The 18229-nt window shown below is 47.0% G+C and overlaps 1 protein-coding gene across 1 annotated transcript in view; it reads left to right on the forward strand.

Annotated features, from left to right (window-relative positions):
• Positions 1–18229, forward strand: part of TXNRD2 (thioredoxin reductase 2) — a 69474-nt gene that overhangs the window by 23434 nt on the left and 27811 nt on the right. Inside the window, exons 9-11 of the mRNA XM_035098261.3 lie at positions 4451–4470; positions 6129–6220; positions 10189–10363. Coding sequence (XP_034954152.2) covers positions 4451–4470; positions 6129–6220; positions 10189–10363 — 287 coding nt within the window. The remainder of the gene's footprint in view (positions 1–4450; positions 4471–6128; positions 6221–10188; positions 10364–18229) is intronic.

The raw sequence follows: 18229 nt of genomic DNA on the forward strand, positions 1-18229 counted from the left end.
TAAACCCAGGGACACAGGGAATTCTGGACGCAGAGACACAGGGACTTTATTATATAGGATTAAATTTCTATACCTCCCTTTATCCCAAGACCACAGGGCAATTTGCAATAGAAAAACGTAAAAATGCATATCATAATAACAAACAAAAACAGCAACAACACCCCCCAACACAGTTTTAAAGTCTATTGATGATTTAATGAGCCAAAGGCCTGGGAAAGAGGAATGTTTATGCCTGGCGCCTAAAGATTATGTGACAAAGGCTTTGCTCTGCCTCTACAGTGGGAGGCAGCAGTGTGTCTGAATACTGCAAGGGGTGGAAAGGACTCTTGTGCTCAAATCCTGCTTGCATCTGGTTGGCTGCTTATGAGAACAGGGTGCTGCACTAGATGGGCCTTTGGCCTGTTCCAGCAGGCTCTCCTTTACATGGCTAAAAATCTGCCCCGTTCCCCACGTGCAAACGGGCACACCCTTAACATTAAGTAACGTTTGAAGTTCGTGACTTGCGGGAGAGCAGAAAAAGCATCACGCTTCTTCATTTTGATTCGTTGACTGCCGCCCCTGCTTGCTCCACTCGCCAACACCACTTGTTCCTTTGCCAACCGCCCTTCCTGCACAGCTAACCAACCCCCCTTCCTTTTACACCTCACAGACCCGCCCTTCGCAGGCCTGTTGGCAGTCACGCAAACTGAAGCGTGGCGACAGCCTTACGTTTTTATGTATATAGGAAGATATGCTCTTGTAATGGGGGAAGAAACATCATCAGCAGATGTTAACAGTAAAAGCATTCTGTCAATCCCGATTTAAGAATACAAATTCACGTAGGCGATCCATATTAGGTGACCAAATGAGATTGGTTTTAGCTATGCGTTCAGGGGCAGTGAGAAGGGCTCGCAGGGTCCCACTTTCCTTGCTCATCTGTTAGCCCCCCACCCCACCCCCAGGAATACCATTTTAAGAGCGCCTGAACATCCGCAAAGTGCCACACTCTTGTCTTGTCTCCATTGTAGAAGCCAAATCTCAGGTCTGATCCTCCTGAGCCCCATCTATTCTCAGAAGCCGAATCGTGGTTTACGAGAGCCGGACAGTTGCAAGCCCGCCCTGTCTGTGCGGGAGCCGTAAGATAATATCTCTAGGCACATTCCTGTCACTCCACCCCTCGTGGCGGGGCGGAGGGTGGGTGACTCTCGGCGGGGCACCCACGGCATTATTTGAAGAGCCTGCTTTTTTTCTGAGGTGGAATTATATTATTAGTACCTCTTGGGGATTAGCTCTGACATGGCTATTATCTGCTCTAGCATTGCCTTATCCTTTTGAAAGGGCCAATGTGCAGGGCCACCCACAGGTTAGTTTGCCTTGCTGAGGAGTTGCTGTCTTAATGTACAATATTTGCACATTCTTTCCATCCCTACCTCTCTCCCCGAGTTAAAATCTGCCCGCAGATTATCCCCATTAATTTTCCCCTCCTCCTTTCCTTGGGTTTTCCTCTTTCCTGCCGTCGGGGCAGCCTTTTCGCAAACAGCTCAGTTTTTTCATAAAGAGCCCCCCTCCTCCATCACAACCAAAAAACCCAAAACCACTGTCTTCCCCTCCATCATTTTTTTAAATGGTTTTTGTAGTGAAAGGGTTTGGATTTTTTCTGTTAAGAAATGTGAGGAAACCTGGTCGGCAAACTGTGTTATTTCCCCTTCGATTGAGGGGGCAGAAAGGATTCTTGGGTACAGCAGCGGTTTTCCCAGTAGTGATGTATGGAAGTGAGAGCTGGACCATAAAGAAGGCTGATCGCTGAAGAATTGATGCTTTTGAATTATGGTGCTGGAGGAGACTCTTGAGAGTCCCATGGACTGCAAGAAGATCAAACCTATCCATTCTGAAAGAAATCAGCCCTGAGTGCTCACTGGAAGGACGGATTGTGAAGCTGAAGCTCCAATACTTTGGCCACCTCATGAGAAGAGAAGAATCCTTGGAAAAGACCCTGATGTTGGGAAAGATGGAGGGCACTAGGAGAAGGGGACGACAGAGGACGAAATGGTTGGGCAGTGTTCTCGAAGCTACGAACCTGAGTTTGACCAAACTGCGGGAGGCAGTGCAAGACAGGAGTGCCTGGCGTCCTCTGGTCCATGGGGTCACGAAGAGTCGGACACGACTAAACAACAACAACAACAACCTTCGTCTGATTGGATGAATTGGTTAAGAAGGAACATAGAAGAAAGATAGGAAACTGCGTTACACTGAGTCAAACCATTGTAAGAGACCATATGTGCCTGTTATCAGATATGCACACACATATTGAAAAGGAACACACACAAAAACTGCCCCCCACTCCATCCTACTTTCTGCCCTGGCCAGTCCAAACTGACATGGCTTGGAATGTGTTGGAGTGCCAATCCGCTCCTGCCCTCCCTGTGCAAATCTTGTACAGTTTAACAGTGTAGCTCCATTATCTCTGTCCTTGGACCAAGTCCCATGAAGTTCAGTGGCCCTTTCATCCCAGTTCAGTGTCTGTAATGTTGCAGCCATGATTGTCTAATGGTTTTAACAATCGACTTAAGATCCCTTTAATCGGGTGCAGTGCCGGATTTATGTATAAGATAAACAAGCTATAGCTTAGGGCCCCACTCTCTTGGGGGGGGGCAAAAAAAAATTAAAGGAGAAAAAAACCTGGATGTACATTTCCAAAATATAAGATAAAAAACAAATAAAATAAAACCTACATACAGCAAGAGTGTTCTGTGTTGTGTAGGCTCCTATGATGAAGTAATGGGCCCCGCCTGCTAGCCAGCTCTCTAAAATATCACTGGTTTGCTCATTTCTGTATATAGGGTGCCTACATTCTGCATAGATTTTGCATTCTGCATGGACTTTTCAACAATTGTTGTTGTTGTTTAGTCGTGTCCGACTCTTCGTGACCCCATGGACCCATAGCACACCAGGCACTCCTGTCTTGCACTGCCTCCCGCAGTTTGGTCAAACTCATGTTGGTAGCTTCGAGAACACTGTCCAACCATCTCGTCCTCTGTCGTCCCCTTCTCCTAGTGCCCTCAATCTTTCCCAACATCAGGGTCTTTTCCAGGGAGTCTTCTCTTCTCATGAGGTGGCCTCAGCTTCAGGATCCAAGTATTGGAGCCTCAGCTTCAGGATCTGTCCTTCCAGTGAGCACTCAGGGCTGATTTCCTTAAGAATGGATAGGTTTGATCTTCTTGCAGTCCATGGGACTCTCAAGAGTCTCCTCCAGCACCATAATTCAAAAGCATCAATTCTTCGGCGATCAGCCTTCTTTATGGTCCAACTCTCACTTCCATACATCACTACTGGGAAAACCATAGCTTTAACTATACGGACCTTTGTCGGCAAGGTGATGTCTCTGCTTTTTAAGATGCTGTCTAGGTTTGTCATTGCTTTTCTCCCAAGAAGCAGGCATCTTTTAATTTCGTGACTGCTGTCACCATCTGCAGTGATCAAGGAGCCCAAGAAAGTAAAATCTCTCACTGCCTCCATTTCTTCCCCTTCTATTTGCCAGGAGATGATGGGACCAGTGGCTATGATCTTGGTTTTTTTGATGTTGAGCTTCAGACCATATTTTGCGCTCTCCTCTTTCACCCTCATTAAAAGGTTCTTTAATTCCTTTAATTTCAACAATTACTTGGATAAAATACATTTTTTTAATGTGTAAATGGCTTTAGATACTTATTAGGTCCATAAATTACCATGTAGCATATATTCAACACACAAAAAACAGCGGCAATTTGTTGTTGACAAAGGTCAGCTGGACCTATAACCTTCAGTAGCTTAGGGCCTCATCATACCTTAATCCGGCCCTGATCGGGTGATGTCTTAACAAGGGTTAAGGTAGAGGTAGATCTTAACCCTTGTCTCACACAGATGGGAGTGGACCCTCCCTACGCTCACCTGGGCATTTGCTTTCAGGGATTTCTTTTGAACCCACGTTGCCGAGAAATCTCGTCTGAATCACTTTCTCACATAGAACGTCAGTGCTGTTGATTGCCTATTGCAAAATACAACTACAACAAAAAAAGCATCGCTAGACTGAAGGGGCTCTAGGCGTGTTTAGGATTGCAGCCTGGCCGTGCAATTCTGTGCATATTTGCTCAGAAGGTAGTCCCACTGTGTTCAATGCAGCTATAATTTCCCACAAAGTGCTTTTTGGGGTTTGCAGCCTAAACGTTTTTCGATCACTGGAGGTACTTTGGGAGTGTCATGTAATTTCCAGCTGTTTTAACTTTTCAAAACGGGCACTCCAGTTGTTAAGCTCTGTGTATATGTTTCGATTTTGAAAAGCTGTTTTTTCTCTATCCCTGCCCACCCGTGTCTTTCTGTGCTATTTACCTGTAATCGTGCCACACTGTGCTCCAGAAAATAATTTGTTTTGGCTACAGCAATATGCCCCATCTCATTCCACTTCTCTTTTCTTCCCCTGCTTCGCATTGAACAGGTTGGTTGTCGGAGCCAGCTGTATCTTTTGTAAACGCTGTAATGATTTATTATATCACGTGACAGATTTGCGTTTCCTGTGAAGGTTCAATAGTCTCAAGTGTTGAAATCCATGGTTAAAATAAATCCATGGTTTAATTGTCACGGGGGCCCCTTAGCAGACAGCAACCATAGTCTGGTTAACCACTTTTATCTTGTTCATTGAGTTTGTTCCACGACAGATCACCACGCCTTTACAACATGTGTGCTACTGACTCTCAAACTTTGGGGTTTTTGAACTACAGACAACAAATCGGGTCTACTAGACCCAACATTTTAAAGCCATGTGGGCTAAGGTTGCTTCTGGGGCTCCTCCAGGATTAGGAACCCTGGAGGGTCATTACTTTCATGGCCCCAGTGCCCATTGGCTGTTGGGTGGTGAGTTCAACCCCGATGGGTTAACTGTGCAACTGAGACTGGTGACTGGGAGTGGCCACTGGGACCACATAACCCCAGCCCTAAAGGATCTACACTGGCTTCCAATATGTTTCCAAGCACAATTCAAAGTGTTGGTGCTGACCTTTAAAGCCCTAAATGGCCTCGGCCCAGTATACCCGAAAGAGTGTCTCAACCCTTATCATTCAGCCCAGACATTGAGGTCCAGCGCCGAGGGCCTTCTGGCAGTTCCCTCACTGTGAGAAGTGAGGTTACAGCAAACCGGGCAGAGGGCCTTCTCAGTAGTGGCGCCCGGCCTTCAGATGTCAAGGAAATAAACAACTACAGTGGTACCTCTACTTACGAATAACTCTACAGGGGTGCCTCGCTTAAAGAATGCCCTGCTTAACGAAATGATTTTTCGAGTGGAGGTTGCCTCGCTAGACGAATGCGTTTTACGAAAAATTCATCTAGCAAATCGCGGTTTCCCATAGGAATGCATTGAAATTCAATTAATGCGTTCCTATGGGCAAAAAAAAAATTCAAAAAAAATTCAATGCATTCCTATGGGATTCGCTAGACGAATTTTTCGCTATAAGAAAAGACCCGTGGAACGAATTAATTTCGTCTAGCGAGGCACCACTGTACTTACGAATGTTTCTACTTACGAATTGAGCTCCGTCCGCCATCTTGGATGCGGTTTAGATAGGATTTCTTCTACTTACGAATTTTTAGATAGGATTTTTTTCTACTTATGAATTTTTTCTCCCAATGCATTCTTATGGGATTCGACTTACAAATTTTTTCTACTTACAAATGTGCGTTCGGAACGCATTAAATTCGTAAGTAGAGGTACCACTGTATCTGACTTTTAAAAGACATCTGAAGGCAGCCCTGTTTAGGGAAGCTTTTAATGTTTGATGTTTTATTGTGTTTTTATATCTGTTGGAAGCCGCCCAGAGTGCCTGGCGAAACCCAGCCAGATGGGGAAGGTATAAATAATAAAATTATTATTATGAGTACATACACCACGGCGACCTCTGCTCCACAGAAAGAAGCTTTGCCAGCCCTGTGCTTGGTGCTTTGCCTGGTCCTTTGCCCTGCGGTTCTCAGACACCCAACAACCAGCTGGATGATAGGTGCTTGAGAAGCATCGCACTGGGCAGGACCAAAAGACAAAACATGGCTGCCTCACGTCTTCCTGTTCTTGTCCATTTGTCCTCTCAAAATACTCGAGCTGTTTTCCTTGACCCGCAACCCTCCAGATGTTTCCCTCGAGTGTGCTGGCTTTCTCACTGGCCTCGGACTGAATGCCACAGTTATGATGAGGAGCATCCCACTCCGAGGATTTGACCAGGTAAAGTTGTTTGCTGTTTTTCGGGCGCCTGACTCTGTCTTCTAGGTTTTACTGGCAGGTGGTTTGTTTCCAAGCTCCTTTGCTGTTTTCTGCCTGAGTCTACACAGTGTGGGGCTTGGCTATCAGATATCAGAAGAGGTCTCCTGCTCACGGTTCCTCGGGTAAAGGTAAAAAGGTAAAGGACCCCTGGACGGTTAAGTCCAGTCAAAGGCGACTATGAGGTTGTGGTGCTCATCTCGCTTTCAGGCTGAGGGAGCCGGTGTTTGTCCACAGACAGCTTTCCGGGTCATGTGGCCAGCAGGACTAAACTGCTTCTGGCGCAACAGAACACTGTGACGGGAACCAGAGTGCACAGAAACGCCGTTGACCTTCCCCCGCAGCAGTACCTATTTATCTACTTGCACTGGCATGCTTTCAAACTGCTGGGTTGGCAGGAGCTGGGACAGAGGAACGGCAGCTCACTCCGTCGTGGGGATTCGAACCACCAACCTTCTGATCGGCAAGCCCAAGAGGCTCAGTGGTTTAGACCGCATCCCTATTCATGGTTCATCAAGCCCAGTGCTGTCACTCTGGACAGATCACCATCCTTGGGCAGCAATCTTTCTCAAGCCCCCCCCCCCCAAAGCTCTTAAGAGTGTTAAGTGAGCCTTGCTGGGTTAAACCAAAGCCCACCTAGTCCAGCATCCTGTTCTCACAGTGGCCAACCAGATGTCCACAGAGAGCCTGCAAGAAGTACTTGAACACAAGAGTGCCCCCCCCCAGTTGTGATTCTCACTGACTGGCATTCAGAGGTGTGCTATTTCCGATGATGGAGTTAAAACATAGCCGCTGCTGCTGCTGCTGCTGCTGCTGCTGCTGCTGCTGCTGCTTCTTCTTCTTCTTCTTCTTCTTCTTCTTCTTCTTCTTCTTCTTCTTCTTCTCCTTCTCCTTCTCCTTCTCCTTCTCCTTCTCCTTCTCCTTCTCCTTCTCCTTCTCCTTCTCCTTCTCCTTCTCCTTCTCCTTCTCCTTCAGAAACTGGCTATTCCAGACATTAGACCTGAGACTTTTTGCCTGAAAACACGGGTGATGAACCTCTTTTTTTCTATGAAGAGCCATTGAGCCCTGGGATAAAAGTCAATGCAGGTTTGCAACCAGCAGAGACAAAATCTAAACTGGGCAGAGTTTACAACATTTCAGAATTGTATACCTCTTCCCCTTTGCATTTCACATCTCATCCTTCCTTTTCTGTGCAACCCCATCCATCTCTCTCTCACCCGCACCTTTCACCCTCTGTGCCATCCCATCTTCAAGGACCACAAAGGTCGGGCAGGGGGGCACATGCAACCCATGGTCCACAGTTTTCCACATCGCCCAGGACTGGTTTGAAGGCCAGAGAGCGATGGCGCCCAGAGCCGTATTGCAGGGGAGACTTGCCTATGCCTTACCTTACTCCAGCTGCCTCCTCCCGCTGAGTGCTGGTGGTGGAGGGAGCTGTGGCGGTTTCACCCAGGCGGCTCACGGGGCCAGTGGCCTTCCTTTTCAACATTGCAACGTATCACTATATTGCGATGTTTAGCTGGTGATACATCGCAATGCTGGAAATCTGGTATCACCCAGCCCAGGGGTCAGCAACCTTTTTCGGCCGTGGGCCGGTCCACTGTCCCTCAGACCATGTGGTGGGCCAGACTATATGGGGAGGGGGGGGCAGAGAATGAGCAAATTCCTATGCCCCACAAATACCCTAGAGATGCATTTTAAATGCAAGGACACATTATACTCATGTAAAAACACACTGATTCCTGGACCGTCCATGGGCCTGATCAAGAAAGCGATTGCGCCGCATCCGGCCCATGGGCCCAGCCCACTGTAAAAAGCTCGGGCTTTAATTCTGAATTCGTTCAGTCTTTTCTGCTTTAGGGAAGTATTGTTGGGTTGACTCATGCCTCCTCATTAATTAATTGATTAGGATTAGATCCCACCTTGGAAAGGGGAAAAAGTCGGCCTGCGTTTCAGATTGAGGTGAGGTGTCAGCTGAGACGAAATAGGCGGGGGCTCAAGTCGGCACAGAGAAACACGGGAGTATCAAGTTTCAGAAGAGAACAGACCTCTCCCCCCCCTTTTTGCCAGTTGCAACTGAGAGCATGAGTGTAAAATGTATATTTTTTTTAGTTATTTAAAAAAAGCCAAACACCAGCACTTAAATTCTCCTGTGTGGGCGTTTTGTGATCTTTCCTTTACACGACTACCAGACTCATCCTTTGACGGGTGACAGTTTTGACTTATTGCCATCAACAGCTGTGGCATCTTTTTTGAACAAAGTTGTCAGTAGGAGCGTTTAGAGCCTGACAGCGGCATGGCATTGGTTCAAACATTTGGAGATGTCTTCTGCAAAGGCATCGTTTCCATCTGTAAAACGAGCCCTCCAGGATACCATAACGAGTCGCCTGTATTGACGAGGCATCTGACAGGTGCTGTGGGGAGGGGGTAAAAGCCTTTGTGTTGTTGGGGCTAGGTATGAAGTACAGCAGTAGTGGCCAAACTTGGCCCACCAGCTGTTTTTGGACTACAACTCCCATCATCCCTAGCTAACAGGACCAGTGGCCAGGGATGGTGGGGATTGTAGTCACGAAACAGCTGGAGGGCCAAGTTTGGCCACCACTGAAGTACAGGGTTCAAACAACCTGTTTCTTTTGGGTGCCCAGGCAGTTTGGGCACTGGAATCAGCTTTCTGCTAATCCCAGGCTTGGGTTGTGGGGACAAACTCAATTCACTTCCTATTTAAAAGTGAACCTTCCAGATTTGCACACTCCAAAGCAATTCGCAAATTGAAACACTTCCATCTTTTGAAATTCACACTTCTCTGAATTTTGCAATGCAGTTCTCAAGCAATGTGTGCATTATACCGGGATAACTTGTGCATAGATATGCATATGTTTATGAAAGTAACGTGCAAAAATGCACTACGTCGGGAGAAATTGCTTTGCGAAAAAGTATAGTGGGAGAAAATCACACTGGAATCGAATTTGTGGAATGTTTTCCTCCAGGAAGGCTCGCCTGGTGTCCTTGTTAAATATCTTTAGGCAGTAGCCAAAAATGTTTCTTTTTGACCAGGCCTTTGGCTGATTAACATTCTATGTCTTTTAAAATATGCTCGTGGGAAGGGGGTTATTGGTTTGTTATTATTTTTGTTCTTATTTTTATTGTGTATTGTGTTCTTGTTTTGTATTTTTATTTTATGAACCACCCTGTGATCTTCAGATTAAGGATGGTATACATCCTGGGACCCAGGTGGCGCTGTGGGTTAAACCACTGAGCCTAGGGCTTGCTGATCAGAAGGTCGGTGGTTCGAATCCCTGTGACGGGGTGAGCTCCCGTTGCTTGGTCCCAGCTCCTGCCAACCTAGCAGTTCGAAAGCACGTCAAAATGCAAGTAGATAAATAGGAACCGCTACAGCGGGAAGGTAAACGGCGTTTCCATGAGCTGCTCTGGTTTGCCAGAAGCGGCTTTGTCATGCTGGCCACATGACCTGGAAGCTATACGCCGTCTCTCTCGGCCAATAATGCGAGAAGAGTGCGCAACCCCAGAGTCGGTCATGACTGGACCTAATGGTCAGGGGTCCCTTTACCTTTACCTTACAAATTTTAATAATCATAATAATAATATGCTGATGAATTTTCATGAGGGCTTTAGAAAAGCAAACTGATAACTAAACTTAAGATTGGGGAAATGAGAAACTGAGAGAAACCAAAATTGATAGATTTAGCCATTCCCACCGCCAGCCAATAGCACTACGGTATTTATTTCTGTTGTGAGGCGGTGGTTACCGGTACTTCTCATATGCCACAGGAATGGAAACCCTCTTTCAGACTGAGGACCACACTGCCTTCTGGCAACGTCCTTCAGGCCACATGCCCTGTAGCAAGTAAATGAAATATAAAAATTAAAAATAAATGCAGTTTGCTTATTCGTTTTTCTCATCACCTTTGTAGCAAATGGCTACTCTTGTAGCAGATCACATGGAAGGCCACGGGACGAGATTCCTGAAGAAATGTAGCCCAACGAAAGTGAAGAAGGCGGAGAACGGCCGGCTGCGCGTGACGTGGAAATACCTCGATTCTGGCAAAGAAAAGTCGGACGAATTTGACACAGTGATGTGGGCAGTAGGTAAAAAGAAACTGCGTTTTGAAATACCTCTGGCAGCTCCTTTTCCTTTTGTTCCCACTCGTGATTTTTTTTAAAATGCAGCACAGGGAATGTTGGGGGAAGGAAAGTGCATGGGAAGCGATAGGGATGCAAGAGTGATCGCAAACACCTCTCGGTTCCCAGCAGTGTTCCATATACAGTGGTGCCTCGCTAGACGAATTTAATTCGTTCCACGGGTCTTTTCTTATAACGAAAAATTCGTCTAGCGAATCCCATAGGATTGCATTGAAATTTTTTTGAATTTTTTTTGCCCATAGGAACGCATTAATTGAATTTCAATGCATTCCTATGGGAAACCGTGATTCGCTAGACGAATTTTTCGTAAAATGAATTCGTCTAGCGAGGCAACATCCACTAGAAAAAACCTTTCGTTAAGCGGAAATTTCGTTAAGCGAGGCACCACTGTACAGTGGTACCTCTGTTTACAAACACAATTGGTTCTGGAAGTCTGTACTTAACCTGAAGCGTACTTAACCTGAAGCGGACTTTCCCATTCAAAGTAATGGAAAGTGGATTAATCCGTTCCAGACGATTTCTTGGAGTACTCAACCTGAAGCGTACTCAACCCAAGGTATGAGTGTACAGTGGGACCTCGACTTACGAAGTACTCGACATCCGAAGTTTTCGACTTACGAGTGGAAAAAGTGGCCACGTGCTTACGCTTTTTTCGACATCCGAACAGAAAACCCGTTCGCGGCTAGATGCGGTTTCCTCGACTTACGAATTTTTAGATGCGGTTTCCTCGCCTTATGAATTTTTCCGTTTCCAATGCATTCCTATGGGAAACGGCTTTTCCTATGGGAAACTCAACTTACGAAGTTTTCAACCTATGAGTGTGCATTCGGAACGGATTAAATTTGTAAGTTGATGTCCCACTGTAATTGGTTCCGGAAGTCCGTACTTAACCTAAAGCGTACTTAACCTGAAGCGAACTTTCCCATTGAAAGTAATGGAAAGTGGATTAATCCGTTCCAGACAGGTCCGCGGAGTACTTAAACTGAAAATACTCAAACCGAGGCGTACTTAAACCGAGGTATGACTGTACGGAGGGTTGCATCCAATCTTCTCTGTCTGCTAGCACGAGAGTGAGATTTAATACTGTGTTGCAGAGGAACCCAATGCAGCAGTTGCCCTAGTAGAAATTGTGCTATCTGTCACGCAACGACACTGAGCTACAGTCTAGGTGCCGCATTCTGGGTTAGTTGTACTTTCTGGGTCACCTTCAAAGGTAGCCCCACGTAGAGCACATTGCAGTAGTCCAAGCGAGAGATAACTAGAGCATGCACCACTCTGGCGAGACAGTCTGCGGGCAGGTAGGGTCTCAGCCTGCGTACCAGATGGAGCTGATAAATAGCTGCCCTGGATACAGAATTGACCTGCACCTCCATGGACAGCTATGAGTCCAAAATGACTCACAGCTTGTATCTGACTCGTAGCTCTTCAAACTGCAGGTGTTCACTTACATGACTAGATGCACTATTACACATAAATCTTCCTGCGTAGATGTCAGGGAGACCTATTGTAGGCTTGCCTTTTTCCTGATTCAAAATCATAGAATTGTAGAGTGAGAAGGTGCCCCAATAGTCATCTAGTCCAACCCCCTCCAATGCAGGAATCTCAGCTTGATCATACCACAACAGTTGTCCATCCAACCTCTGCTTAAAAACATCCAAGGAAGGAGAGCGCCACTTCTTGTGGGAGTCTGTTCCACTGTCAACAGCTCTTAATGTATACTATGCTTATGGGGAGATTGGTTGTTTTGGTTGGCACCGTCATATGCAGCCCAATTAACCACAGCACCTGAGCAATTCACAACTTTAAAGATTGATATAGTACAAAAGTAATGAAACGGAGCAACAATCAAGATAAAAAAAACCATGTTGTATTCAGGAAAGCAATGCAGGAATATGCAGCTCTCCCAGATGGGGATCAGATTTTCCACTCCTGGCATGCTCTTAACCAGTTGAGCTATTGCTACCTGCTTGTAGGTGAGAGTGGGGAGGAGATTCCGGAGGGGGGGAATAACAAAGCCAGATCGGAAGGTATCTTTCCATCTGCCTTGTCAAGGTGTGTCGCCTGACAGTTGTGATGCATATAAAAAAAAAAAAAGTTAAGGAAAGGTTCGTTCTGCATATCTGAGGGTGTTTCCCGCGTCAAGCTCTGCTCTCTTCCCCGAGCGGCTTATCTGATTTGCCTCAAACGCCTGGAATGGCTCCAATCCCAACCCTTGATTTAGGAGCCATATGTCTTAAGATGACTCCAGGTGTACTTGGCGTAATGCTCGGCCGTGTTTGGAACTGCCGCTACGGAAGGGAAAGTGGCCATGGAGCGCAATCGTCAGGATGCTTAGCATATTTGCTTGGAAAAGGTGTAGCTCCCAAGAGCCACAGGGGCAGGAGACAAGGCTGCATACTTGGTCTTGTGCCTACGGAAAAATAACACCTAGGGTGCCGGCCAGAGGTGCATTGAGTTCCTATGAGGTTACATAGGTTAGGATGTAAGGAGGCAACAGTTTCCGTCCTGGTTTTCTTTGGCATTTCCATATCACTGCACTTCGGCTTCCAGGTTTGTTGGTATCACGGCTTATTAAAGCAAGATGCGGGTGGCGCTGTGGTCTAAACCACTGAGCCTCTTGGGCTTGCCGATCGGAAGGTCAGCGGTTTGAATTCCTGTGATGGGGTGAGCTCCCATTGCTCTATCTCCCAGCTCCTGCCAACCTACCAGTTCGAAAGCACGCCAGTGCAAGTAGATAAATAGGTACTGCTGTGGCGGGAAGGGAAGGTAAATTGTGTTTCCATGAGCTCTGGTTTCTGTCACTGTATTTTGTTGCACCAGAAGCGGTTTAGGCCTGCTGGCCACATGACTTGGAAAGCTGTCTGTGGACAAATGCCGGCTCCCTCGGCCTGAAAGCGAGATGAGCACTGCAACCCCATAGTCACCTTGACTGGACTTAACTGTCCAGGGTCCTTTACCTATTTTTTTTTAATACCAAAACCAAGATACCTATTTTGATTTCAGCCTGTGAGTTACACCTGCCCTCCAAAGAGACTTTAAATTAGCTACAGATTGTAATTTACTATTAGGGCGCATTTGATAAGTGCAAGCCATAGTTTGTCAGCTCAGGATCTCATGGCAAACTGTGGCTTGCCACCAACCACGGAATCGGGGAGGCAACTGAGCGCACGAGCCAATCCTTCTCAATGTAATGCCCAACCCATGGTTGCCTGTGAACTAGGCCTGTGTGAGTTGTCTTAAGTATGTAAGTTGCACATCCATCCTTCTTATTTTCATGTTTGTGGGGCTGGTGAGGGTGATAGCGAAGTGAGGACTGGAAGCCAGGTTGCCCAATGGGTGGGGAAAGAAGTAGAATACAGTGAAGAAGCCTGCTTGGCGTCAAGAGGCAGAGAGTTCCAAAGTGTATGTAGGTACTGCTCCACTAAAACTCCACAAGTGCAGAATGATTATTACGTGGCACATATAACAGATGAAAGCAGTCAAGTGGGCATATTATGGGGTAAACTGATCCCAAGCTTTTTAAGGGTGTGATATAGTAACACCTTGAATGAGCAACCAGGGGGGATCTCTGAGAAGACATGTCATCATTTAATTGCATAGTTATTAATCTGCTGTGAAAAATGTCAAGGTCAAGCACAATTAAGGTGGTTTTTTTATTTTGGCAGAGCTGTGGTTTCAGAATAATGTTGAGAAGCATGAGGGCTAAAGCCTTGTAAGAAGGTTTTCAAGACTCCATTGGGATCCTGCACACCCCCGTAGAGGGTGCATTGATCAACCGTTGCCAACTTTTGAATCAACTCCCCCTGCCCACACACAAACGTCGCCTTCTGCAGAAAGCTCTCCAGATTGTTTTGAGAAAGGTCCATGCAGTTTTGGGGGCAGACACCAGACCAATTTAGCCAACTCATTAATGTGAAAAGCAAAGGCCATGACTGATTTCTACGAGGACGAATCTCAGCTGTTCATTTTCCTCCAGCTTTGCGGATTCAATCCTTCCCAAGGGGGCATGCTGGGGGTAGGGTGGGGGGAACAGCTTGGAATTTGCCAGCCGGTTCTCTTGTCAGGGATTTTTAATGAGGTCCAAACATCCCCTCCTTGGACTCAAGAGGCTTTTCCTCTTATCATATGACAGAGATTGCCCCCCCCCCTCCACCAGGCCATTGTTAACTCAGAAACCTCGTAAGTTACAGGTGGACAGATATTGGCTGAACCTTAAAGAGGAACTGCCTTGAACCCTAAACTAAGATCAGTTGGTATTTTGGTTCTATGGGCCTATCCAGGTGTTCTTTTTATTGTGCATTCATTATTATTATTATTATTATTATTATTATTATTACTATTACTATTACTATTACTATTACTATTATTTGTGGGGAGGTTTATTATGACCCCACTTTGAATACTGTTTGTGCCTGCAAAATTTTGGGGAACACATGCCACTTTGTTTCTAATTATGCATGTCCCGTAGCTTCCTGTTGAGATCCTGTAAAAATTTTATATTGCCTCATTTGAGTTTTTTAAACAGAGATTGGATGGCCCTCTGTCAATGATTCTTTAGCTGTGATTCCCTCATTTCTGGGGATTGGAAATGCTGAGCCTTAGGGTACCTTCCCTAGGGACGCAGGTGGCACTGTGGTCTAAACCACAGAGCCTAGGGCTTGCCGATCAGAAGGTTGGTGGTTCAAATCCCCGTGACGGGGTGAGCGCCTGTTGCTCAGTCCCTGCTCCTGCCCACCTAGCAATTCGAAAGCACCTCAAAGTGCAAGTAGATAAATAGGTACCGCTCTGGCGGGAAGGTAAATGGCGTTTCTGTGTGCTGCTCTGGTTTCGCCAGAAGCGACTTAGGCATGCTGGCCACATGGCCCGGAAAAACTGTCTGTGGACAAATGCCGACTCCCTCGGCCTTTGGAGCAAGATGAGTGTGCAACCCCAGAGTCGTCCGTGATTGGACCTAACAGTCAGGGGTACCTTTACCTTTAGGGTACCTTCCACCCCAAGATTCTGTGCTCCAGGTTCCTTGGTTTCCCCCCCAGTTTTGGCATTATAAGTGCAAGTCTCGATATTCAAACACAAGGCATTCTCAGGAAATAGCTTGCCAGTGTTCACAAAATAAGCCAACAATTTCCACAGATTCCTATGAGGAAAGTTCTAATGCATTCCAACTGTAGAATTTTGACCTTCAAACTGACAAACAACAACAACCCAGAAAAACCTTCTGAAACCTTGCAAAAGGCAAACAAGGAGGGGAAAAATGCTCCTTTAGTTGTTTGACCCCCCTCCATCCTTCCCACCAGGGTTTCTGGTGAAATGTCTGCCAAAGACCAGCAAAACACAAAAAAGGCTTGTTTAAGGCTGCTTGTTTGTTTACAGTACAGTGGTACCTCGGGTTAAGAACTTAATTCGTTCTGGAGGTCCGTTCTTAACCTGAAACCGTTCTTAACCTGAGGTACCACTTTAGCTAATGGGGCCTCCCGCTGCCGCCACACGATTTCTGTTCTCATCCTGAAGCAAAGTTCTTAACCCGAGGTACTATTTCTGGGTTTGCGGAGTCTGTAACCTGAAGCGTCTGTAACCTGAAGTGTCTGTAACCAGAGGTACCACTGTATACTACAAGCAGGTCCAGCTGTTTGGATATCTGAATCTGCAGTGTGTGTGTGTGTGTGTGTGTGTAGCAAGATTTGGGTCCTAATTCCTCATGTTTGGATTAGTGAATTTTTGTATTTGGATAGTGGAACCCACATATACAGTCATACTTCGACATCCGAATGCTTCGACTTCCGAAGGTTTCGACGTCCGAAGTGGACAACTCCCAGAAGTCCTTTTTGCCGCACGCGCCCGGCACATGCGCCGTAGCGGTGCTTCGACATCCGAAAACCTCGACTTACGAAGACGGCCGCGGAACGGATCGTCTTCATAAGTCGAGGTACCACTGTATAGTGCAAGAGCCTTCCTCCAGGCGGCAATAGTGAGACCAAAGAGCAAATAACGTAACAGAACAATGTGTGCACAGTCCAGTATAAATCCACCACTGTTGCACTATTATTGCATCAACCGACTGTCCACAGTCACATCATGTGTTTAGAGCGCTGTGATGCTGCTTTAAACAGTCATGGCTTCCCCCAAAGAATTCTGGGAGCTATGGTCTGTCAAGGATGCTGAGAGTTGTTGTTCCCCTCACAGTTCCCAGAGTGGTCTAACAGCCAACCCCTCTTCACAGGGAACTCTGGGAATCATAGCTCTGTGAGGAGCAGCTTCCTATCTACGGTTTGGCCCTGTTTGCTGAGGGACTGGTGGGAACTGTAGTTCAGCAGCATCTGGAGGGACCAGCCCTGGTCTAGGATCTCGGATGGGGTAGGCCACACTGGACTTGGTGGTGGATCAGCCCTCTTGACTTTTGTCAGGCAGGTTCTTGTGCGTTCAGTGTGCCACCTTCACCTCCTGCTCTCAAGGGTCTAAGCCAGGGGTCCCCAGACTTACCCGGCTTTGGGCCGGTGCCCGCCGTGCCGATCGCCCGGAGGGCAGGGGAGTGCGCGCCCGTGCGCATGCGCACACACACTTACTGGCGCGGTGGCGCTTCCAGGTCGGGAAAAAATCACCGAAAATCGTTTGTGCGCATGCGTATGGGCCTCCCCCGACCTGGAGGTGCACCGGAAATGACCTCTTCTGGGTCGGGAGAGGCCCATACGCATGCGCACAAACGATTTTCGGCGCTTTTTTTCCGATCTGGAAGTGCGCCGCCACGCTGTGTGGCGTAAGAGCGGGCGGCAGCGGGCGGCGGGGGTCGTCGCGGGCTAGATTGGGAGGCCAATTGGGCCGCATCTGGCCCACGGGCCGTAGTCTGGGGACCCCTGGTCTAAGCATCTGAGGAAAGCCAGCATTAGCCTCTGAATGCCAGTGCCTGGAATTGCACAAGGAGGAAAAGCGCGGCTGTTGCTCTCAGTACTTGTCTTCCCATTGGGGCATCTGTTTGACCACTATGACTTTTAGAAGATATCTGACTTTAAGACGACATCTGAAGGCAGCCTTGTTTAGGGAAGTTTTTGTATTAGATGAATTATTGTATTTTAACATTTTGCTGGAAGCTGCCCAGAGTGGCTGGGGATGGGCTGGGTATAAATAATGTTATTCTTGTTGTTGTTGTTGTTGTTGTTGTTGTTGTTGTTGTTGTTACTATGAGAACAGGGTGCTGGGCTACAGGAGCCAATGGCCAGATCCAGTAGGGCCTCTTTTTACATCAGTGTTTCCCAAACTTGGGCCTCCAGCTGTTTTTAGACTACAACTCCCATCATCCCTAGCTAGCAGGGCCAGCGGTCAGGGATAATAATAATAATAAATTTTTATTTGTACCCCGCCCTCCCCAGTCAAAACCGGGCTCAGGGCGGCTCACACCAATAAAATTACAATAAAACATGAAAAGCAATTAATTAAAATACAGTATTAAAATTTAAAATTTAAGTTTAAAATGCAGCCTGATTTTAAGTAGTCCATAAATCCAAGCCATGAGGGAGGAAAACACAGGGGTCAGACTAAGTCCAACCCAAAGGCCAGGCGGAACAGCTCTGTCTTGCAGGCCCTGCGGAAAGATGACAAATCCCGCAGGGCCCTGGTCTTCTGTGAAAGAGCGTTCCACCAAGTTGGTGCCAATACTGAAAAGGCCCTGGCCCTAGTTGAGGCCAATCTAGCCACCTTATGGCTCGGGATCTCCAGAACATTGTTGTTTGTCCGCGGGGCATACCAGGAGAGGCGGTCCCGTAGGTACGAGGGTCCCAAGCCGCATAGGGCTTTAAAGGTCAAAACCAGCACCTTAAACCT

The sequence above is a fragment of the Zootoca vivipara genome, chromosome 16 (assembly GCF_965207765.1).
Source record: "Zootoca vivipara chromosome 16, rZooViv2.hap1.1, whole genome shotgun sequence".
Classification (NCBI taxonomy): domain Eukaryota; kingdom Metazoa; phylum Chordata; class Lepidosauria; order Squamata; family Lacertidae; genus Zootoca; species Zootoca vivipara.